Source organism: Pogona vitticeps, chromosome 2, assembly GCF_051106095.1.
Source record: "Pogona vitticeps strain Pit_001003342236 chromosome 2, PviZW2.1, whole genome shotgun sequence".
In the NCBI taxonomy this organism is placed as follows: Eukaryota; Metazoa; Chordata; class Lepidosauria; order Squamata; family Agamidae; genus Pogona; species Pogona vitticeps.
The window spans coordinates 278,692,115-278,716,295 of record NC_135784.1 but is presented as its reverse complement, the minus strand read 5'-3'; the positions used below and the strand labels follow the sequence as shown (position 1 = coordinate 278,716,295).

At 42.3% G+C, this 24,181-nt stretch overlaps 1 protein-coding gene across 2 annotated transcripts in view; it reads left to right on the top strand.

The window, feature by feature from the left end:
- Window positions 1–24,181, top strand: part of AP3B1 (adaptor related protein complex 3 subunit beta 1) — a 196,901-nt gene that overhangs the window by 76,467 nt on the left and 96,253 nt on the right. For both annotated transcript variants that reach the window (XM_072992677.2, XM_020804063.3), the window contains exons 15-18: window positions 595–771; window positions 17,119–17,305; window positions 18,253–18,383; window positions 19,882–20,011. In XM_072992677.2, coding sequence (XP_072848778.1) covers window positions 595–771; window positions 17,119–17,305; window positions 18,253–18,383; window positions 19,882–20,011 — 625 coding nt within the window. The remainder of the gene's footprint in view (window positions 1–594; window positions 772–17,118; window positions 17,306–18,252; window positions 18,384–19,881; window positions 20,012–24,181) is intronic.

The window sequence follows — 24,181 nt, the reverse complement described above, 5'->3', positions numbered from 1 at the left end:
GTGTCCGATCTGGATGGCTATCCACTCCCCAAGATTAACATATTTTTCCATGTATAAGACTATACTTTTGTCTAAAATCTTTAGACTAAAAATTGACGGTCATCTTATACACGGACGTAAACTGAGGAGAGAAAAAAACAAGTGGAAAGGAAAGCAGGGATCAAGATGATCCTGCAGGGCTTTGATCCCTGCTTTCCCCTCCACTTGCTAAGTCTTAGCAAAAGGAAAGCAGGGATCAAAGTGCTGCAGGATGGCTTTGATCCTTGCTTTCCCCTCTGCTTACTAAGTCCCATGGGGCTCATCCAGCTATTCAGTAACTTAACCCCTTGCATCTACCACTTAAAATGTAGGGTTCTTTTCAAAAAGGTTTCCTTATGTGGCATCTCTAAACTCTAAGACTATAGTGTGATCTCTGTTTAGGCTCTTAGAGTCTTGAGTCTCCATGCCAGCTCTAATAATGTATTTGGTAGATACTGATTTGTGTATGCAAACGTTCTGTTTCAAGTTTATCAGGTTTTTGCAAAGTATTAAAAAAGTAAAAAAAATGCATTGCACAGGTCTATAAGTCATTGTTTTAACTCATTTTTGCTGCAGGTTCCTGTGGCAAGGGCCAGCATTCTTTGGCTTATTGGAGAATACTGTGAACGAGTTCCAAAAATAGCCCCTGATGTTCTAAGAAAAATGGCCAAGAGCTTCACTGCTGAAGATGACCTTGTAAAGTTGCAGATTTTAAATCTTGGAGCAAAATTATATTTAACCAACTCAAAACAGGTAAGGCTGAAGAAGACTAAACCACCATTTTGCTTTGGCATTTTGACTGACTGAAAATAAAAAGACATTGTGTTTGAAAGTTAGTCATGCCTAATTAACAGCCTTTGCTTCTCCCTTTTCTACTTTTCTTGACTCAGAGATTGATCAGAATACCCAAGGTAGTTAGAGCTCTGCTCAGTGAAGAACGTGCTCCTTCCATTGTTTGCAAATGTATTTCATGAGTAATGTCTACTGGTATTGTAATACTGAAATAAGTGATATATACTACATAATAAAACTGTCAAAAATAAAAAAGTCAAACCCTAAGTTATTATTCTGTGATTTTTTTTTTTTTTCCTTAAATGTTTGTTTATTTGATACTATTATTATTCTTAGTTAGATTAATTTTGTTTATTTTATAATTGTATAAGTTATTTATTCTGGGTTAATTTGATTGTTTGTATTTAGTTGTTTTTTTTTTTTTTCTTCCTCCTTATATATTTTTTTTTTTTATGTTTGTTTATTTGATATTATTATTATTGTTAGTTAGATTAATTTGTTTATTTTATAATTTGTATAAGTTATTTATTTTGGGTTAATTTGATTGTTTGTACTTAGTTGTTTTTTTTTTTTTTTTTTTTCTTTTCTTTTCTTCTCCCCCCCCCCTGATATGGTATGGAAGGCCTGCCCTCCCAGTGAGGGGCCCCAGAATATTTCTGTGATTACGGGTAGGGGGAAATATGGCGTTGGCTCCGTCCCTGCTCGTGTTAGAAGAACTAGGGACAGATGTTTGAAGGCTGTTCCTTGTTCTGAGACGGAGACCAGCCCCCAGCATCGAGGTAACCAGACCAGCCAGCCTTCCACTCTACACCTGGTGTTGTTGAACGCCAGGTCTGTATCCAATAAGGCCCAGGTAATTCAAGACCTTATCCTGGAGGAGGATGCAGACCTGGCTTGCATAACCGAAACTTGGATTGGCGGAGAGGGGGGTCCCCCTCTAGCTCTCATCTGTCCGCCCGGTTATGCTGTCCAACACCAGGGTAGACTGGAGGGTCGGGGGGGGGGAGTAGCCATTGTCCATAAATCAACCTTGGAGGTCACTAGGCGCTCCTCGGTGATAAAGCCGGGTCTTGAGGCCCTCCACGTGTCTATCGGGGCCAGGGATGGTATTGGGATCTTGCTGGGCTACCGTGCTCCCCGCGACCCAGCCACCTCCCTACCGGAGCTGGTGGACTTCGTCTCCGCGGCACTGTTGGGTTCCCCGAACCTATTGGTTCTGGGGGATTTCAACGTGCATGCGGGGGCGGAGACCTCTGGTCCAGCTCTTGAGTTCTTGGAGACCATGGCCTTCTTGAACATGTCCCAACATGTCAACGGCCCCACTCACGTGGGGGGTCACACACTTGACCTGGTTTTTTCTACCAATGGGAGTGAGAGTGGTCCGATGGTGACTGACCTAGAGTCGGTACCCTTGTCATGGTCGGATCACCACCTAATAAAGTGTACCATTAAAATGGCTCTCCCCCCCTGCAGGGAGCAGGGATCTATTGTTATGGTCCGCCCTCGAAGGCTACTGGATCCGGTCGGATTCCAGGATGCCATGAGAGGTATTATGGCTGACCTGGCTGGCGCTCCTGTCGAGGCTCTGGTAGATGGCTGGTTTGCTGCCGCGACTAGGGCTGTTGACATGATCGCACCTAAACGCCCTCTCCGCCGCAGAGACCGCCCGGCCCCCTGGTTTAACCGGGACCTCCGGGCGAGGAAGCGGGTCAGGAGACGGCTAGAGCGCAAATGGAGAAAGGCCCCGACGGATTTTAATAGGATAGCTGTCAGGGTCGCTACTAACCTTTATCTTGCTAAGGTAAAGGCTGCTAGTAGATCATACCTCGCTAACCGGATAAGCGAGGCGTCCAACCAGCAGGCGGAGTTATTCCGTATAGTACGCGACCTTTCCGGAATTGGTCCGGGCGATGGGCCTCCCCCTAGTTTCTCGCCGGACCAATTTGCAGCATTTTTTAAATCAAAAGTGGAGGCCATCCGCCGGGACCTCTCACCCTTTTTGAGTACAGTGAGTCGAGCTGAGATGTCCAGCGCTCCGTCTTGTCCGGTGATTTTGGACACCTTTCAGCCTGTTACGCCTGACACTGTCTCCAGGGCGCTCGACCGCTGTCGTGCCACCACCTCCTCTTTGGACCCTTGCCCGGCCTGGCTAATCAAAGCAGCCAGGCCGCTAACAACGGAATGGGCCACGGCTATAATAAATGGGTCTCTCCTTGAGGGCAGGTTTCCATCTGCCCTGAAGGAGACACTCATTAGGCCCATTAGGAAGAAACCTAGTTTGGCGGCGGACGAAATTGGCAATTACAGGCCCGTCGCCAATGTTTCTTTCCTTAGCAAGGTAGTCGAGAGGGTGGTGGCCGACCAGCTTCAGGCGCTCCTGGATGAAACAGATGCCCTGGATCCATTCCAGTCGGGCTTCAGGCCGCGCCACGGCACAGAAACGGCTTTGGTCGCCCTGTGTGATGACCTATTGAGGGAGGCCGATAGGGGCAAAGTGTCCCTGTTGGTCCTCCTCGACATCTCAGCGGCCTTTGATACCATTGACCACGGTATCCTCCTGGGGAGGCTCTCCGAGTTGGGAATAGGTGGCCTGGCATTGTCCTGGCTCCGTTCCTTCTTGGAGGACCGTCCCCAGAGAGTCCAGCTTGGGGAGAGAGTCTCGGCCCCGTGGCGCCTCAATTGTGGGGTTCCACAGGGGTCGATTATCTCCCCAATGCTATTTAACATCTATATGAGGCCGCTGGGTGGGGTCATCAGGGGGTGTGGTGCTTCGTGTCACCAGTATGCGGATGACACGCAGCTCTACATCTCCTTTTTGCCAACTGCAGGAGAAGCCGTCCTGTGCCTTCAGCGCTGCCTGGGGACTATACTGGAATGGATGCAGGAGAACGGGCTTAGGCTGAACCCGGACAAGACGGAAGTACTGAGGGTGGGCCCTCCCACAGTCGGGGCTCTGGGAAACTCCCTCTCTTTCGGGGGGGTGACTCTCCCTGCAAAGGATGGGGTACGCAGCTTGGGGATTCATCTGGACCCGGTGCTTTCCATGGAATCACAGGTGGCATCGGTGGTCCGCACCGCCTTTTTTCATCTCAGGCGGATAGCCCAGCTGCGGCCCTACCTGGAAGTGGGGGCGCTCACTACCTTAGTACACGCGCTCGTAATCTCAAGATTAGACCACTGTAATGCGCTCTACGTGGGGCTTCCTTTGAGATTGCTGCGGAAATTACAGGTGGTGCAGAATGCGGCGGCCAGATTACTCAGTGGAGTAAAAAAATTCCAACATATTTCGCCCACTCTGGCTGCATTGCATTGGCTGCCCATCAGGTTCCGCATCGACTTCAAAGTGTTAATACTTACGTATAAAGCCCTAAACGGTTTAGGGCCTCGATACCTGGCGGAACGCCTATTCCCACCAAGTTCTACCCGGATCACACGGGCGAGCCAGGAGGTGAGGCTGAGGAGCTTAACGCCGAGGGAGGCCCGGAAAGAGAAAACAAGAAATAGGGCCTTCTCGGCAGTGGCTCCTCGCTTGTGGAACAACTTACCTCCTGCTATTCGCGGAGCTCCCTCACTGGGCACCTTTAAGAATCTATTAAAAACCTGGATGTTTCGGCAGGCCTTCTCACCAGATTATCTTTGATTTTCTTTTCCCTTTTATTGTTTCTTTATTCTAATTCTTCTGTAATCTGTTGTTTTATTTTATTGTATTTTATATTTGTTGTTGGCCGCCTAGAGTAGTCCATTGGACTAGATAGGCGGGATATAAATTAAATAAATAATAATAATAATAATGACTGAAAACCTAAAGAAATTAATCAAAGGGAAGTGCAGACATGTGTGCATTATGCATAAATGTACAAGCATGTTATTTTGACATTTCAGTGAATTTATGTTTATTATTTGCAAGGTTTTTTCCATACTGCTTTTCTGAAAACCCACAAATCAGTACAAAAATTCAGTGAATAGCTATATGAAAACAATAACACAATAAAGGCTCTAAGATTCTTTTTGAAGCCATACTGTATAAACCTTGACCAGCTTCCTGAATACAGAGTACAGTTGCAACTCTAAAGAGGTTTGTTTTAAAATTTGGGTGTGACACAGCAGAATGATTTATTCTGTATGCCCAATATATGGACCTCTATAAGCAGCAAGATTTTCAGTGCAGCCTATAAAAACAATGTAACAGTGGTACCTCGCTTAGTGATGTTAATTCGTTCCGAAAAAATCGCTGCTAAGCGATTTCATTGCTAAGCGAAACGCGGTTTCCCATTGAAATGCATTGAAAACTGGATAATTCGTTCCAATAGGAATGAATTGCCGTCCTTAAGCGAAAATCGCTGAGCGGAACGCGGTTCCCCAATTGAAATGCATTGAAACCTATTCAGTGCATTTCAGTGGGGGGAAAATACAACAACAAATTAAAAAAGAATCAGAACAAAGTCAAATTTGGTTAACAAATGGTTTATTAAGTGCATTTTATGATTTCAAACATTTTAAACAGTAAACTTTAACTTTATAAATAACAGAAAAATATTTAAAAAACAGCAAACATGAGGCTGTTTAAACCATCGTTAAGCGAAACAGGGGAGCCAAAATTTAATCGCTATGCAAAGCAGGGTCCCAACCATCGCTAAGCGAAAATTGCCCATAGGGACCATCGCTAAATGAAGCGCAAAAACACTCTGAAAAAGTCGCCGCTAAGCGATTTCATCGCTAAATGGAGAGCTCCCATTAAGCAAGGCACCACTGTATCAGATTTTTCTTTTTCTACTCTTTATTGTTCATAGTACCTTTGGGCCCATTCAAGCACTGCATGATTTGCAATCACAAAATCTCATTATCAGATGGTCACACAAAGTGCCTTTTTTGTTTAGGCGAGGCGCATCAAAAGATGGGGCGTCTATCCTACTTATCAGCGCCCCCAATTCAATCAGTGAAGGTGACCTTACAATTCCTACCAAAGGTTCCAACATGAACCCCAATGTCAGAACTTCTACACACCATACTTCAAACAATAACAATACAAACAAAAAAGTTGCCAGCAACCTATCCAAAGGCGCAATAACTGCAAACCCAAACATCATGTTTGACGTTTTCCTGACCAAGATCGCAAATCAACCCCCTTTCCTCTGGAAACACTTACCTGCCTGCCAATTCATCACCACCGACACCTGGGTTGTTTCCATTGTCCAAAATGGATACCGCATCCATTTCCATCAACTCCCTCCATCGCATCACATCATCACTCCACCGTCCCAAACTCTATAAGAAGAGATTTAAAAAATTACTCATCAAGGACACAATAGAACCTGTACAACAAAACAACAATGTTTTTTTCTCTCATTATTTCACCGTCCCCCAAAAGGGCGGAGGTTTATGACCCATTCTAGACCTCAGAGAACTCAATATGTCATCACCACAAAATTCTGTATGATAACCTTCAAATCCATTCTACCTCTTCTCGGAAAAATGACTGGTTCACAGTCATAGATCTACGAGATGCATACTTCTCCATCTCCATCCACCCCCCTACAGACAGTTTCTTCGATTCCAACTCCGGCCCCGAGCCTACCATTTCAAAATACTTCCTTTCAAACTTGCAACAGCTCCCAGAGTCTTCACCAAGTGCATGGCGCCAGTGGCTGCCTCTCAGACTTCAAAAGATCCTCGCCTTCCCATACATAGATGACTGGCTCCTTTTAGCTTGTTCCTGCCACAAAGCTCACCGAGACACCCTTTTCACCTTATCCCTCCTTCGCGATCTTGGTCTCACAGTCAACATGCAAAAATCCAAAATGAGCCCTACAAGGATTATTCATTATATCGGGGCATCCATAGACTCCACCCAAGCTCACACGTTCCTTCTGCTCGACAAACAACAAAACTTCATCTCCCTTCTCCAAGGTTTAACCCCCATGCCTTGGTTCCTGCCATCCTCATTCAGTGTATACTAGGCACCATGGCCTCCATGACCTCAGTTGTACAACACGTATGCCTGAAGATGAGGTCTCTACAATTGTGGTTTCTCACACTTTTCGACCCACTGACAGATCCTCCCAACACTCTTTTAAGAGTTACTCCCGAACTCGCCTCACAACTCCAGTGGTGGCGTATCGTCCCAAATCTCTATATGGGATGCCCTTTCCAGCAACCACATCCTCACATATAGCTCACAACCTTACTGGCTGGGGAGTGCATTGCGGCTCTCTCAAAATACACGCCAATTGGTCCTGCAGAGAATGTTCACTCCACATCAACAAGTTAGAACTATTAGCGGTAATAAAGGCATACAAAACATTCAGAAACGTTCTAGCTGGCAAGGTGGTCCAGATTGCCACTGACAATACCACAGCCATGTACTGTATTCTCAAACAAGGAGTTACACACTCCCCAAACCTCCTCTATTTGGCAGTTGACCTATGGGAATGATGCCTCTCACACCACATATGCCTCACAGCTCTGCACATCGCAGGCCAGGACAATGACCTAGCCAACTCTCTCAACCTCACAAACTCCATGAGTGGGAATTAGATCAAACAATTTTCCTCCACCTGTGCAAAAGATGGGGAAAACCGACTCTAGACCTTTTTGCATCCTGCAAGAATCAGAAATACAAGCGCTATTGCTCCTGTGCCAGGATCAGCAAACACTCCCGAGGAGACGTATTCGTTGGCCACTGGCCCAAGACCCTCATATACCTCTTACCACCACTTTCACTCCTCCACAGGGTAATTGTCCGAATACAACAGGACAAACCCAACGCTATCCTCATTGCTCCCGTGCCAGGATCGGCAAACACTCCCGAAGAGACACGTTCGTTGGCCACTGGCCCAAGACCCTCATATACCTCTTACCACCACTCTCACTCCTCCACAGGGTAATTGTCCGAATACAACAGGACAAACCCAACGCTATCCTCATTGCTTCTTGCTGGCCAAGACAGCCCTGCTTCCCAGTGCTACACCACCTGTCCTCCAACGTCTGTCACCTCCCCCGCCTACCACACCTCCTCACGCAGAACAACTCCTGGATCCTTCATCCCGACTACGCTGCTCTGCACCCGGCAGCATGGAGGATTCTCCCTCCTTGATGGATGCTCTCCGTCAAGTAAAGAAACCCTCAACTAGAAAAGCTTACCTGTATAAATGGAAAAAAATTTAATCTTTTACTACAGCTCTTTCTCTTCCTACTGTCAACCTGTCTCTCTCCACGGTTCTCCAATATTTGCTCCATCTCAAATCTTCTGGTCTTTCTCTCTCGTCTATTAGAGTCTGTCTATTGGCAATCATCTTGTACTAACCACCGACCTTTCCAGTGGCTCGATTTTTCAGACATCCTATGCTCAAGTGCTTTCTTAAGGGATTGTCATACGCTTACCCAAACGTTCACCTGCCCTCACCACAATGGTCCTTGACCTTAGTCTTGCGACAACTCACTAAAACTCTGTTTGAACCACTAGTCTCAGCAGATATCCATCTACTTTCCTTCAAAATGGCCTTTCTTGTTGCAATTATTTCAGCTCGCCGAGCAAGCAACCTTGCGGCCCTACGCCATGATTACCCTTATATACAATTCTATCCTGGTAAAGTAAAGCTGTTCCTCGATGTCTCCTTCCTCCCTAAAGTAGTGTCTCAGTTTCATCTCTCTCAACCACTGGTCTTCCCATCTTTCTTTCTGTTGCCATCCACAACCCATGAACAACTTCTTCATACTTTGGATGTTAGGAGGGCCCTCTCCTTTTATTTGTCGCATACGCAACCCTTTTGACGTTTCCCACACCTTTTTGTCAGCCATCAACTTCCTAACAAAGGCCTACAAGTCACCTCCCAGACTATTTCTCTCTGGGTTGCCTCTACTATTCCACTTGCATACCAGCTTGCTCGACAGCTGATCCTCAAGCTATTCACCCTCATTCCACCAGGGCGTTGGCGGCCTCTACAGCATTCCTACGTGGTGTGCTTCTCCCCAACATCTGTGCCTCGGCTACGTGGGCACAACCATCTACCTTCGTCTGACATTATAGACTAGATGTTTGACAGAAGTCTGATGCGCCATTTGGACGTGCTGTTTTGGCTTCTGCCTTGGCGTGACACCCTGTCTTCAGGTAAGACAGCTTGCTAGTCACCTACAGTGTGATTCACAGAGGTCGTGAAGAAGAACGACAGGTTACTCACCTGTAATTGTAGTTCTTCGAGTGGACCTCTGTGATTCACACATCCCACTCTACCTCCTCTTTGTCACGCCATACAATCTTTTTTTCCTTGTGGCGGTTGACACAATTGAAGAGAGAGTCCTGGCGCCAAGATACTTATACCGAATGGTTGGAGTCTATTCTAATATGTCTTCTGCTACCGCAGAAGCTCTAGAATATGCCGAAGAGATTCTGCGCAGGCGCGGGTCACCCACAGTGTGAATCACATAGGTCCACTTGAAGAACTACAATTACAAGTGAGTAACCTGCCATTTCATGGTAGGCAGCCTGACATTGGTGGCAGCCAGGGACAGAATAGCAGGAGAAGGAGCTATGACAAGACACTAACTCCATAATTACATGACCTTCAGAACAGGTGGTTATTGGATGAGCGATCCATGTTAAAAAAACTCCTAAATAAATGGGATAAAACAGTGTAGCCCTCAGGAGGAGAGACAACAGCTTATGCTGCTGTCAGGTGCACCTTAAGAACCAAAAAGGACAAATCTTTAACCACAAGAGAGAAGTCAGAATTCTTGGATCATACAGATATCAAGATCAAAACCATATATGGCCATAAAACATCACAAAGGCAAATACATATTCCAATAAGAGTAAAGTGGCTTGCACACAGTATCTAATTCAGAACATCCACTCAAAATACGTGAATGGATATTTTTGCAAGGTGTTATTGGATTTCTGTACAGCTAGGGATGTGGTGGCGCTGCGGGCTAAACCGCAGAAGCCTGTGCTGCAGGGTCAGAAGACCAGCAGTCGTAAGATCGAATCCACACAATGGAGTGAGCTCCCGTCGCTTTGTCCCAGCTCTTCGCCAACCTAGCAGTTTGAAAGCATGTAAATGCAAGGAGATAAATAGGTACCACCTAGGTGGGAAGGTAAAACGGCGTTCCCTAGTCACGCTGGCCATGTGACAACGGAAACTGTCTTCAGACAAGCGCTGGCTCTACGGCTTGAAAAACGGGATGAGCACTGCCCCCTAGAGTCGGACACAACTGGACTAAAAATGTCAAGGGGAGCCTTTACCTAGGTGAAAGGCTCTGTATATGCAGTTCTCATAAGGGTATCCGAAAGCATTGGAAGGTTAGGAAAAAAAAGTTGTGCCACAAGGGTTCAGACAAGGGATGAACCTGGACTCAATGTGCCACCAAGGAGCTCTTGTAAAGTGAAGAGTATGCTAGCTAGTTTGTTCCGCATTTGAACATCCTGACAACAAGGATGGGTTTAAGGATGTGAAAATCTTTTTCAATTTCATTGTGAATCCCCTTTTTTATGATTTCGTTTCCTATCATATTGCAAAACAGTGATTTTTTTCCATACATTTATTATAATGTGACCATTTATTTGTTCATTTTATCTAATTTATACAACTTTTCTTCAGTGACTGTGTGCTTCAGTATTCTTTTAATTATGTAAATTTTACCGAAATAATGTAAAAATATATACATTATTTTGCTGTACTTCTCAGAAATGCTTTGTGAGCCTTAAATTTTTTTCAAATTCTTCTCACAAGCTGCTGCTTCTCACAAACAGTCTTGGGAAACACAAATAATAATTTCATCAAGACTGTCAAACAGTATGAAATTCTTTTCCATCTCTAAGTCAGGCTTTAATGCCACACATGTGAATTGGAACACATTTAACTGAGTGAGTCAGTGACAGTGCTCTGATCCCCTAGAAAGTGGAAGACAGAGTGACACAGTGGCTTAGGGATCAGCCCCACAGCTACAGCTACATGTAAGCAAGACCATGTTCCTCACTGTTTGCTGATTTACCATATGTTTGCTTGACTGTCAAGGACAATCTGTACAGTCTTGTCCACAATCAAAGGCCAAAAGGTGCAACACATCTGTATTACGTATTGATATGGATTGCCCCTCTGACACAGAATAACATCTGTCTTAAGGTTGCAATGTAGTCTTGAGTCACAGCAGGACACATCTGTAAGTGCAGTAAAAGAGAGGAAAAGGGCACAGCATGGTTCACCACTATGGACCCTATCACCAGTGGGAAAGGTTAATATGAGAGCCACAAGATGAAAAGAAAAGTCTTGATGTTTTCCATCTGGGAAAGGGTGAATCAGTATTCTCAGACAGATTAAATGGGTCACTATGGTGAGAGAGGCTTTCAAATTCAAAATTGTTGAACTATACCCACTCAAGCCTTTTTAAAACTGAGAGCACTGAGACATATTATCAGTGACATGCTCACTCTGGACAACAAATATTTCCCTCCCAGATTTGGGGTGGGGTGGGGTTGATACTTTCCTACATACACCCATACAAACTTTAAATAACCATTGACACATAAACAGGCAATACCACATAGACAAAGGAAGGAGACCCTGCCCCAAACCTAGATGCTAATTGTTCCCTCTTATCCCTAGATGAGACTGACAGTACAGTCATGTCAGCCCCAATTTCACAAGTTTCTTCGCTTGTTTACCCTCTAATGCAGTGATGGTGAACCTTTTTGAACCCAAGTGCCCAAACGGCAATGCAAAAACAAAATCATTTCTTTTGAAGTGCCAACACTGCAATTAAATCTGAATACTGGGGTTTTAGTTTGGAAAAAAACAACTCATACAGTTGTCTGAACTGATCATCACCTTTTGTCTTCAAAGAAAAACATAATAACAGAACTTTCAATGATACAAAGACTTTTTTATTGAAAAATAACCATTAACTCTAGTAAATGGAAAAAAATTAAAGTAATACAGTGGTACCTCAACTTACAAACTTAATCCATATTGGAACGGTGTTTGCAAGTCAATAAATTCGTACGTTGAGGCACCATTTCCCATAGGAAAGCATTGAAAACTGATTAATACGTTCTGAGGGAAGAAAAAAATGCCCCCCCCCCAAAAAAACCACTGCAAGTCCCACGCTGGGACTGCAAAAAAAAAAAAAATCACAAAAAAACACAACACAGCACAGAAACTTAACCCCCCCCCAGCCCAAACCCACGCTGCAAAAGCCACCCAGAACAGTTCTAAGAAAGAAAAAAGCAGCACTTACCGGTACAAAGTCTCCTGGAGTCCCCCGCTGCTGTGATCGCTGCTGCCACCGTGATGCTTGAGCCTGGCCAGGGTGCTTCGGCCACTCACCCCCGGGCGTGGTGGAGGCAGCAGTCACCCAGCGCTGGGAGACTTGAGCTGGCCGGGGTTTGGTTCAAATCTCCCGGGGCTGGGTGACCGCTGCCTCTGATCATGGCAGTGGGGGACTCCAGGGAAGTCTCCCAGGGCTTCCCCACTGCCATTGGAGACCTCCTGGGGATCCCCCACCACGGTGATCAGCGCCTTCAGAGGTCTCCAAAGGCCTCCTGGGGTTCAATTGTGGCGGCGGGGACCCCTAGGAGGACTCCGATCATGGCGGGGAAGCCCTGGGAAACCTCCCCAGGGTCCCCTGCCACCATCGGAGACAACAAACTATGGCATGTCTTTAAAGAAATGGAAGTGCCTGACCACCTTATCTATCTCCTGAGAAACCTATATGTGGGACAGGAAGCAACAGTTAGAACTGGATATGGAACAACTGATTGGTTCAAATTAAGAAATGAGTACAACAAGGTTGTATATTATCTCCCAGCTTATTTAACTTATATGCAGAATACATCATGCGAAAGGCAGGACTGGAGGAATCCCAAACCGGAATTAAGATTGCCGGAAGAAATGCCAACAACATCATATGATACCACTCTGATGGCAGAAAGTGAGGAGAAATTTAAAACCTCTTAATGAGGGTGAAAGAAGAGAGTGCCAAAATGGTCTGAAGTTCAACATAAAAAAAAAACCAAGATCATTGCCAATGGTCCCATCACCTCCTGGCAAATAGAAGGGGAAGATATGGAGGCAGTGAGAGATTTTACCTTATTGGGCACCATGATCACTGCAGATGTTGACAGCAGCCATGAAATTAAGAGACGCCTGCTTCTTGGGAGGAAAGCGATGACAGACCTAGAACACATCTTAAAAAGCAGAGAAATCACCTTGCTGACAAAGATCCACATAGTCAAAGCTATGGTTTTTCCAGTAGCAATGTATGGAAGTGAGAGCTGGACCGTAAAGAAGGCTGACTGCTGAAGAATTGTTTTGAAGATGCTTTTGAATTGTGGTGCTGGAGGAGGCTCTTGAGAGTTCCCTGGACTGCAAGGAAATCAGACCTATCCGTTTTGAAGGAAATCAACCCTGAGTGCTCATTGGAAGGACAGATCCTGAAGCTAAGGCTCCAATACTTTGGCCATCTCATGAGAAGAGAAGACTCCCTGGAAAAGACCCTGATGTTAGGAAAGTGTGAAGGCAAGAGGCGAAGGGGCAACAGGATGGGATGAATGGACAGTGTCGTCGAAGCTACCAACATGAATTTGACCCAACTCCGGGAGGCTGTGGAAGACAGGAGGGCTTGGCGTGCTCTGGTCCATGGGGTCACAAAGAGTTGGACATGACTTAACGACTAAACAACGACAACATTTATAAAGCTTATTAAGTACTATGAAATCCTGGACTTGTTTCCTCCAAAGTAAACAGCTCCACTTGCATCCTGAGGGAGAGGTCTCCATGTGCCAGCTGTGGCACGTGTGCCATAGGTTTGCCATCCCTGCTGTAATGTCATTTATGTCATCTTCTGCCAGCAACACCATCTGCATTATAGGGCAAACTTCACAGTCTCTATGCAAAACAATAAATGGATACAAATCTGGCATAAAGAAACACAAAGAAGCCAGTTTCAGAATACTTCAGTGTTCCAGAAAATTCTTTTATGGATCTCTACTATTTTAAAGAAAGTGGCCTTCCTTGTGGCTGTTGTGAGTACTTGAAAAGGTAGCAAGTAATGTGTCCATCAAATTAATATTTGGAAGAAACAAATATTGGTGTGCAGCTTCATGAAAGACAAAATCTTTTTATGGCAAACCTGACACATCTGATAAGAAACTGAGAGTTTCATGAATGATCACCATAGTTCAGGTCGTAGAATTTTTTTTCAGATGGACATTTAGATCAAAATATACTTTGGCTTATTCAGCAGCTAAATTATGGAGGAATAGTAACAATTTCCTTGTTGTTCCTTCTGCCTCAATCCAGAATCTAGCCCTGGGAGAAGGATTGGCATACACTTGATAATCTATAATGTTCACAGTTTGATTATAGACAGAGCCATCAAATTACTCTTTGTGACATTTAAGAATTTAAAAATGTGCTGTCCTCTGAAGATGCCGGCCACAGAGACTGGTGAAACGTTCGGAAGAAGAACCTTCAGAACACGGCGAAAGAGCCCGAAAAACCCACAACCATTAGATCCCGGTAGTGAAAGCCTTCACGAATACATTGTATCTATGTCCTCTTTGACACAGTGCTTGAAGGGGAGCATTATTTTGCATATACTGTACTGTATACTAGTATGTGTATTGAAGCCACCTGGGCCTTGGGATATGCTTTCAGTAAGCATAAGAGACATTTCTACTTTGTTTTATTTATTTATTTATTTATTTAATTAATTTATATGCCGCCCACACTACCTAAAGGTTTTAGTACCAATATCTGATTTCAATTTTGAGTGTATTTTCACTGTTGTGACATTTGCTGCATATGAATTCAAAACAGAGTTTCATGGATAGTAGTAGAAGCCCATATTCAATGAGAGCAGCGATTCTCACCTTTTCACATCTTTTGTCCTAGCAGTAACTTGGATCCCTTCATTACAGAAACAGACCAATTATAGACATACTGTTACTATATTCATATTTGTTGTGGTAAACTTTAGGGACAAAACTTTTTTCAGTATTAGTGTGGGGAGCAAATCTTTAGTAATTTTTATTTGTAGCTGAAAATTGTAATGATTTGGTTGAGTGTGTGTTGTACTAATAACTATAAGACAAGAGAAGAGCAGTGTATCATAGTTGTGGGAGGAGATGGCAATTGATGCAGAGTGAATCCTTGGTAATTATTGTTAAAGTCTTGTTTCCCATCCAGACTACATCTCTGTTCCTCCTGGCGGTACATGTACCATTGTTTGGAAAAGGACACATAGCATGGTGATTCTGAAATACCATGCAAAAATTCTAGTAGAGGCCACAAGACTATAAGAGCTTTCTTTCATCTTCGTATTTAAATTTGTTTTTATTCTGCTATTAAGGCAAGCTACATTTCATTAGCTTTCAGTGCAAAGAAGAATGGTTTATTTCCAATAATTAATGTTGTTAAATTATTATTTGAAATAATTATTACTAGGGTTTTGAATTAATTTTTTTATTTTAAATTACAAGTTGAACCTTGTGTTAAAAGGGGATTTGATTATGGTAGATGGTAGATGGAGAAATATAATAATTATTTCTCAGAAATAAAAAGGAGACATGATGTCAAAATGTTGGGGGTTGCTGTCTTATTGAGAGAGATTAAGATGGAGGAGTAGACAAACAGCTACCAACAGAGACCAAGTATGTGGCATCAATAGTTGTAGCAATCACAGATGATATTCCATAATCACTAGCAGCAACAATCCTGTTCCACTGGTCTTACTATATTATGGTTAAAAGGGTTCATTCAAAATTACCATGCACTCTCTAGAAAATTACAGTATCACCTGTTTTATTATGGTGTTTCTAATAAAGACGTGTTGTGTTAGTCGAAAGGGCAATAGTTTGCCACGACTATTGGTTATTTTCAAAGACTGATCATTATCAATTTGTAGTGTATATATCTCTCATCATTCTTTAGGCATAGTTATGATATAATAGAAGTATAGATTTAATCACAACAGTCATACAAGTAGATTATTCCTTTTGAGTACAATTGGAGTGAAAAATACTGTAATATGCTTACTCTTAAGAGTTTTATTTTGTACACCAGAACAATGTGTTTTTATGAAGCTTTCCAGCTCAAATAATACTTGTAGCTTTGCTTGAGCTGAAGAAATATAATAATTTGCATACTGTATATTTAAATGATGCAACATCTTGATCTTTATATTGATTTTATTTTTCTGTGCGTATTCTGAATAGAGTATAAAATATACCTCGATGTCCCGAAAATAAGACAGGGTTTTATATTAATTTTTGCTCCAAAAACGCATTAGGGCTTATTTTCAGGGGATGTTTTATTTTACAGTCATGTCATCTTCTGGTTGCTGCACAATGGTGGAAGGCAGGGTTTCACTTAACTAGGGCTTATTTTGGGGGTAGGGCTTATATTACGAGCATCCTGAAAAATAGTACTAGGGCTTATTTTCAGGTTAGGTCTTATTTTCGGGGAAACAGGGTACTTAGCAACTATACTCACCATATTTCCAATTTTATTTTTGCTTTGCAAACATTATGTTCACCGAATAATTTTAATTAATATTCCTACACATCAAATTAGAGAATCTAGTCATGCTTTAAAAAGGCTTAGTAATATAACTTGCTTTTACATATATAAATAAATGACCAATATTACCGGAAGCTTTAAGATGTGAGGAGAAAAATGGAAGAAGTCTTTTATCCTGGTTTTTAGAGGGCATCAGCAGCTTGCTTTTATGAAAAAGTAACAGCTAAATGCACTGCAAATAATTTGCAGTAATCCAGTTCAGTGATTCATGTGTCTGCTTTAATGGGTCATAATTCAGAGTAAAGTAACTGAGTGCAGTCAGAGTGCAGACACTGCTTATGCCAGGGACAGTATCTCTTCATAAAACACACCTCAGCAGAAGCAGTTTGCCAGCCTCCTAATACCCTCTGATGTTTTGATGTCCTGCATATTTTTCCGATTAAGTTTTGAGTGCCATGTTTTTAGTTGTATTTCCACATTCATTATTCTCACGTAGGCCCTTCAGCGGGTTTGCCATATATGATTATTTTTTTAATGATGCCTTTCTTTCCACTTCAGCAGTTTAATAATCTAGCACATGGCTGCTTCTCAGTACTCAGCATTCACCTCCCCAGTACAGAAGAGGACGTGTGCTTTGGCTTCAACATTCCATTTACTGCTTTAGAAATGCATATTCCCTATGGAACAACATTTGTTTGACATAACCATTCGTTTTTATTACCTCTTTAAATATGTTTATCCAGAGTTATCAATAATCATAAATAACTTGTATTCTCTTCTTGTCTGTTTTTCACAGACAAAATTGCTTACCCAGTACATATTAAATCTCGGCAAGTATGATCAAAGCTACGACATCAGAGACCGTACAAGATTTATTAGGCAGCTCATTGTTCCAAACGAGAAGAGTGGAGCTTTAAGCAAATATGCCAAAAAAATATTTCTGGCACAAAAGCCTGCTCCAGTGCTTGAATCTCCTTTTAAAGGTATGTTACGTTCTCTTCCAAGACTGCATTGAGGATGTACAGATCTGTGTTTAGGTTACTACAACTCATGTTGAGAAATAATCAACTTGTAAATTCCAATTTGAGGTATATTATATTAGGTTTTTTTAGACTATTGAGAGATTGATCAGAATTGAAGGTCTTTTCCTAGTATGACATTTGTTTATAAACTTGATGAACCACAGTGGTATAAATGCCTTGTTTGTTATACTACAAATTCATGTGAATAATAAGACCCCATATTTTGTAGTAGGAATATTGCGTATAGAAAGACTTTTAGCCACTTACCTTTTTTTCATTTAATGAATGACCTTTAATTGTCGCCTTGATTGAGAACATTGAAGTTTCTTCCAGATTCAGTTTGTTAGCACATCAAGATAACTAGAATTTTTTTTCTCTAAGCAGTTTCAGAGGACTGCTGAGCAGTGCCTCTATTCCTGTCTTGCTAATTTTTGAAGAATGCTGTTACCCTGATTTGTAATTTTATTGTTAATTATCTGCTTTTTGAATTTTTCCATACTTGGGCATTTTCATCCTGCTTTAAACTCTGAAAGCAGCAATCCTTCTCAAGGAAAAACTATTAAAATTCTGGATGTGTTTGTGCCAAGACATGTATATGGATTATTTAACTGTGCTGTCATTCTTAATATTCACAGTAAAGTAATTTTTAGAGAAGCTACATTTCAGAGCAACACCTCTAAACACACTGACTGATTAGCTTTTTTATTGACCATTATGGGAGAGATTATTGTAATCCATGGACTGGAATCAGTTTTTTGACCTGTGAAGAGTTTCCTAGTTTGTATTTATTTTATGACATTTGAAATAATGTGACGCCAATTACCTTTAGTCCTGATTAAGATTGCTTTTGGTTATATGGAGCTCATGTCTGTATTTCTCACCTCGTTCCTTCCCCACTTCCCCAATAGATAGGGAGCACTTCCAGCTTGGTACTTTGTCTCATACGCTGAACATGAAAGCCAGTGGCTATCTGGAGTTGTCTAATTGGCCAGAAATTGCACCTGACCCTTCTGTGAGAAATGTAGAAGTTATTGAGATGGTATGTTGACTTTTAAAAATAGAATGTTATTTTGGGAGCTAGGAATTGTGTATCTTTGAAAGTGTGTTTTTAAAGATGAAGATTTCATATTGGTTAACATAAACATGTCATGAAACAAGGCCTTTCTGCTACAGATATTTACTTCTAAACTCTTCATACGTTTCTGTTGATGTACAATGTATCTTTTAGTTTATATCATCCTTCAGTCACCCTATTTCCATCTATGTTTACAGTTATTTACTCCTATGAAATGTTAATTCAGCCTTTCCAATTTAATCTGAATATCTATGATTTTTTTACAATTAGCATACAACAAAATACTAATGGTTGTTCCTGGAGACCTTTCACTCTTGATATCAAAACCATTCATAAGTTACCTAAAGAGACAGCCCACTTAAAAGTTTCCTTACTACTGTACTTCCACCAAGAGATCACCTTGATGGTTGCATAGAAGATCTGTGGATTTGATAGGAAAGGACATGAAATCAGGCCAGCTGTTGAGAGTTTTGTTTAGGTGCCTTATCCATGTCCAGCTTCTTCCTCCAGACACCAAGGCAACAAGATTCTGTTGAGTGGTTGGGAGCTGTGACGAAAGCAAGGCACGTGCTAGGAAGGGATGTAGGTCTATAGCAGAGCATATGCATGCATGCATAAAATCCCCGGTCCAACCCCAGCACATTTACAAAGGGTGGGAGAGACCAAACTATGAAACTATGCTGTTGCTAGTGAATGTAGATGTGCTAAATGAACAAAGGTCTGATGACATGTCAGCTTAATGCATTCATAAGTCAGGGTCAGGCATATATAGCACAACACTATAAAGATACCAAGGTAGATAGTCTCTTCCATCACATTCCTATCTTTTTTATGGGGAGGGAGGAATACTTTTTGGTAGAATCCATGTTTTGCTTGCAGAAGGTCTGTGTTCTATTATAACATATTCTGATAGGGCTAGGGAAGATGTTGCTTCCTGAGTGTTGGCAATGGACCAGTGCTCTGGCATATCTTCCTGTATTAAATTATCCTAATTATTATGAAACAGTTTTATCGTTGCTAATGATTTATTCATTTTCTCAATTTATTTTGCAAAATAGAGATGGAAATGGTAAAGGTTTATTCTGAATAGTTTGTGATGGTGAGAAAAATATGATTGTTGTAGGTTTTTTGGGCTGTTTTGCTGTTTGGCGAAATTTTAGGAAGAAAAAGTTTCGGAATACAGTCAAACAGCACAAAAAGTCTACAACTACCATCGGATCCTGGCTGTGAAAGCCTTCAAGAATACGTGAGAAAAATACATTGGTTTTTAAAAACCATTTTCACTGTAGATGACCAGGACAATTCTAATTGGAAAATGTCGTATAAATAAAACATTAAAATGATATTGGTGTATGAGCTTAAGTACAACTCCCCTTACTGAGAACCATATAGTGGTCAGGAGGGTAAATATAATCTAACGTATAATGGTTTTAATTATTTGAACTTCTAACTGTCTGAACAGACGAAAGAGTGGCCCTCAATATTAGGGAAGACAAAGAAAGAGAAACCTACTGAAAGATTCTACTCTGAGTCGGAAGAGGAAGAAGAAGAAAACCAAGAAAGTGATGATTCTTCTAGCAGTAGTGACAGTGGTATGTGTGGATACAGAAAGATTACAAGCAAGATCTTGACTGTTGGTCATGTGCTCCCCTCATTTTACTAAAGCTTCTAAATGAATTATTTTAGGTTTTTAGATGATAGCAGTTGTCTGTGACCGGATTAAGACCTTATTACAGTGCGTTCTTACATTTATTTAATGTGGTTTTGTACCTATTGGCACAATCCCACACTCAGTAACACAGAAGTAAATTTAATTGACTTTTACTTATTCCCAAATAAGTTTAGAAAGTTTACCGTCTTTAGCTACATTTTACATACCTGTTTCTGTGTTCTCAAGAAGATGATATAAATAATGCTAGTTGGTGGTTGTTAAAAATATCAGTTGGACCTTCTCTGATGTCTTAGACTATTTGTAATAATGGGTTGAGTTCAAATGTGATGACTGCCTGAAAGTCACCCAGTGAATTTCATTTTAACATTAGTCTCCACAAATAATGTACTGTACCACACTGGCTCCTTTTGTTTCGACTCTTTTGAAATACATTGTTGTTATGTGTTGTCAAATCACTCCGAACGTATGGCAACCCCATGAATGAAAGATCTCCAAAATATCCTGTCCATACAGCCTCACTCAGCTCTTGCAAACCGAAGCCTGTGGCTTTCTTTAGGGAGTCAATCTCTTGAATTGGTCTTTTCCTGCAGCATTTCACCTTTCCCAGCATTATTGTCAGTTTCAGTATTTTTTTACTTCAGAGATAGTTTATGCTTGATTTGATCTAAGACTCACTTGGTTGTCCTTCTGGCATTCCAGGGTATCCACAAAGCTCTGTTCAGAGCTTTGCACATGTCTTAGAGGGAGGGAACCTTGCTTCCCTAGGAATCCCGTTTAACTTGAGGAAGGCTTTGGGAGCCTCAAGACAGGATAGTGGGGAAACTTTAATAACTGAAAAATCACTACTGATAGTCTCAGTCCAATCAACAGGACAATCAGCAGAGATGTTTTAAAGTAATAAAGGCTTCTCTCTGTCCTGAGACTTCCAAAGGCCTCCCCAGGTCAAAAGGGGTCCTGAGGGAGCCTCAAAACCTGGGGTGGTAGAATAGGAAACTTTAAATGAGTGATAAAAGCCCTTGGCTGACGACATCCTCAGTTTGCACAGACATAACCTTAAGTCTCTGAGTACTTGAATGCTATTTTTTAGTTAAGATAGTTTTTAATTTTTTACCTATTTTAATTATTCAGTGTATTTTGATCAGTTTTATAGTTTATTTTTAATGTATATCTTATTGATTTCTGTGCAGTACCCAAATGAAAACCTTTCACTCCCCAGTTGAGTTGTTAAAAGCCTGTCTAAAAAGGATGGTCTTCTCCTGTCATTGAAGGCCTTCCCTCAAATTCCTCCCAGACATGTGTGAGAGAGCAGTTGGAGTGAGCAAAAGACCTCCTCTGATCTCAGGAACTGAGAAGGCTCATATGGGGAAGCTTTATAGGGCTTTGTTGTTTAGTCATTAAGTCGTGTCCAACTCTTTTTGACCCCATGGACCAGAGCACTCCAGGCCCTCCTATCTTCCACTGCCTCCCAGAGTTGGGTCAAATTCATGTTGGTAGCTTTGATGACACTGTCCAGCCATCTCGTCCTCTGTTGTCCCCTTCGCCTCTTCGCCTTCACACTTTCCCAACATCAGGGTCTTTTCTAAGGAGTCTTCTCTTCTCATGAGATGGCCAAAGTATTGGAGCCTCAGCTTTAGGATCTGTCCTTCCAGTGAGCTCTCAGGGTTGATTTCCTTTAGAATGGATAGGTGTGTTCTCCTTGCAGTCCAGGGGACTCTCAACAGTCTCCTACAGAACCACAATTCAAAAGCATCAATTCTTCAGAGGTCAGCCTTCTTTATGGTCCACTTCAATACATCACTGCTGGAAAAACCATAGCTTTGACTATGTGGACTTTTGTCAGCAAGGTGATTTCTCTGCTTTTTAAGATGCTTTCTAGGTCTGTCATCACTTTCCTCCCAAGTAGCAGGCGTCTTTTAATTTCGCGACTGTTGTTGACATCTCCAGTGATCATGGAGCCCAAGATGGTAAATTCTGTCACTGCCTCGATATCTTTTCCTTCTATTTGCCAGGAGGTGATGATCTTAGTATTTTTAATGTTGAGCTTCAGACCATTTTTAGCACTCTCCTCTTTCATCCTCATCTGCGTATCTGAGGTTATTGATATTTCTTCCAGCAGTCTTAATTCTGGTTTGGGATTCCTCCAGTCCAACATTTCGCATGATGTATTCTTCATAAAAGTTAAATAAGCAGGGAGACAATATGCAGCCTTTTCGTACTCCTTTCTCAAATTTGAACCTACCAGTTGTTCCATATCCAGTTCTAACTGTTGCTTCCTGTCCCACATATAGATTTCTCAGGAGATAGATAAGGTGGTCAGGCACTCCCATTTCTTTAAGAAATTGCTATACTGTAGTTTGCTGTGGACCACACAGTCAAAGGCTTTTGTGTAGTCAATGAAGCAAAAATAAAATGTTTTTCTGGAACTCTCTGGCTTCCTCCATATTCCAGCGTATGTTAGCTATTTGGTTTCTAGTTTCTCTGCCCCTTCGAAATCGAGCTTGTACTTCTGGGAGTTTTTGGTCCACATCTGCTGAAGCCTACCTTGTAGGATTTTGAACATAACCTTGCTAGTGTGTGAAATGAGTGCATCATAGAGCTTTACAGTTCATAACCAGCACTTTGAACTGGCCCCAGAAATGGACCAGCAACCAGTGAAGCTGTTGTAACGGAAGTTATAAGCCCCCTGTAATCAGTTCTGGTCAGATGTCTGGGTGCAACGTTTTGAGCTGCCAAGTTTCCCAACTGTCTTCGAAGGCAGTCCCACATAGAGCATGTTACAGTAATCCAAGCAGGGTGTAACTAAGGCATGTGTCACCATGTCCAAATCAGAATAGGCACAGCTGGGACACTAGCTTTAACTGTGTAAATGAACTCATTGCCACTGCTGAAATCTTTGCATCTAGGCTTAAGGATGTGTCCAGGTATACACCAAAGCAGCAAACCTCAGTTGTTGGGGGAATGTAACCTCATCCAAGACAGGTTGAATCCTGATCTGCCTTATGATTGAGCAGGAGCATCTCTGTCTTGTCTGAATTCAATCTGTTTTTTCGAATCGAGTCTTATTACCAAGGACAAGCACTGGTTTAGAACAGGAAGAGCTTCCTTGTAGTTAGACCAAAAGGAGAGATAGAGTTTGGCATCCTCTGCATACTGCTATCATCAGACTCCAAAATGCTGGACAACGTCTTCCAGTAATCTTAGTAGCCCAGGGACAAAGCAGAGCATGGTAGTTTTGGCCAAGATGTCAAACAGGAGTCCCCAGCACCACTCATCCCTCTAAGAAGGGCTGGGGCCACTGTAAAACAGAATGTCTTAGTCCCATCCCAGAATGATACGCCAGAGTGGTTCAGTGGTGTCAAAAACTGCTGAGAGGTCCAGCAGAACCAAAGGGGACGCACTCCCTCTGTCCGGTTTCTGCCATAGGTCATCCACCAAGGTGGCCAAGGTGTCCTTGTTGCATAACCAGGTCTGAAGGTAGATTGAAATGGATCCAGATAATCCATCTGATCCAGAAACCTCTGGAGATGAGAAGCCAGCATATAATGGCAGGATTGGAGACTGGATGATAATTGCCCAGTAAGTGGGATTCAGGGAGGGCTTTTTCAGCAAGAATCTCACTCTTACTACCTCTAGGCATGCTGGAACCCTGCCTTGTTGCCAGGAGGCATTCTCCACTCCTTTTTTCTCCTCACCCAGTCCCATTCTGATACATTTTATAAGCCAGAAGGGGCAAGGATCCAGCATACATGTGGTGGGCTTCACCTCTCCGAGGATCTGGTCCATATTTTTGAGCAAGCAGGGGCCAAAGTTACAAGACTTGTATCGCCAAAATGCAGCGTAAATTTATTACAGAGCTGTCAAGCGGTCAGCATCTTATTTTTGTGGCAAGCATGTAATAGGCCCTTGGCTACTTGAAACAGCTCTGCTAGGTCCAGATATAGTGTCAGCAGAGAAGAAAAGTGTATTTGCTGCAGCCACTATCTCAAAGTTATCTTATATTACAAGTGCTAGCTCATGCTTGGCCAGCTTCATCCTGAGGTTTTCACCATCATCACTTTAGTCTCTATCCCACTTGTTTCACCACTGCCAG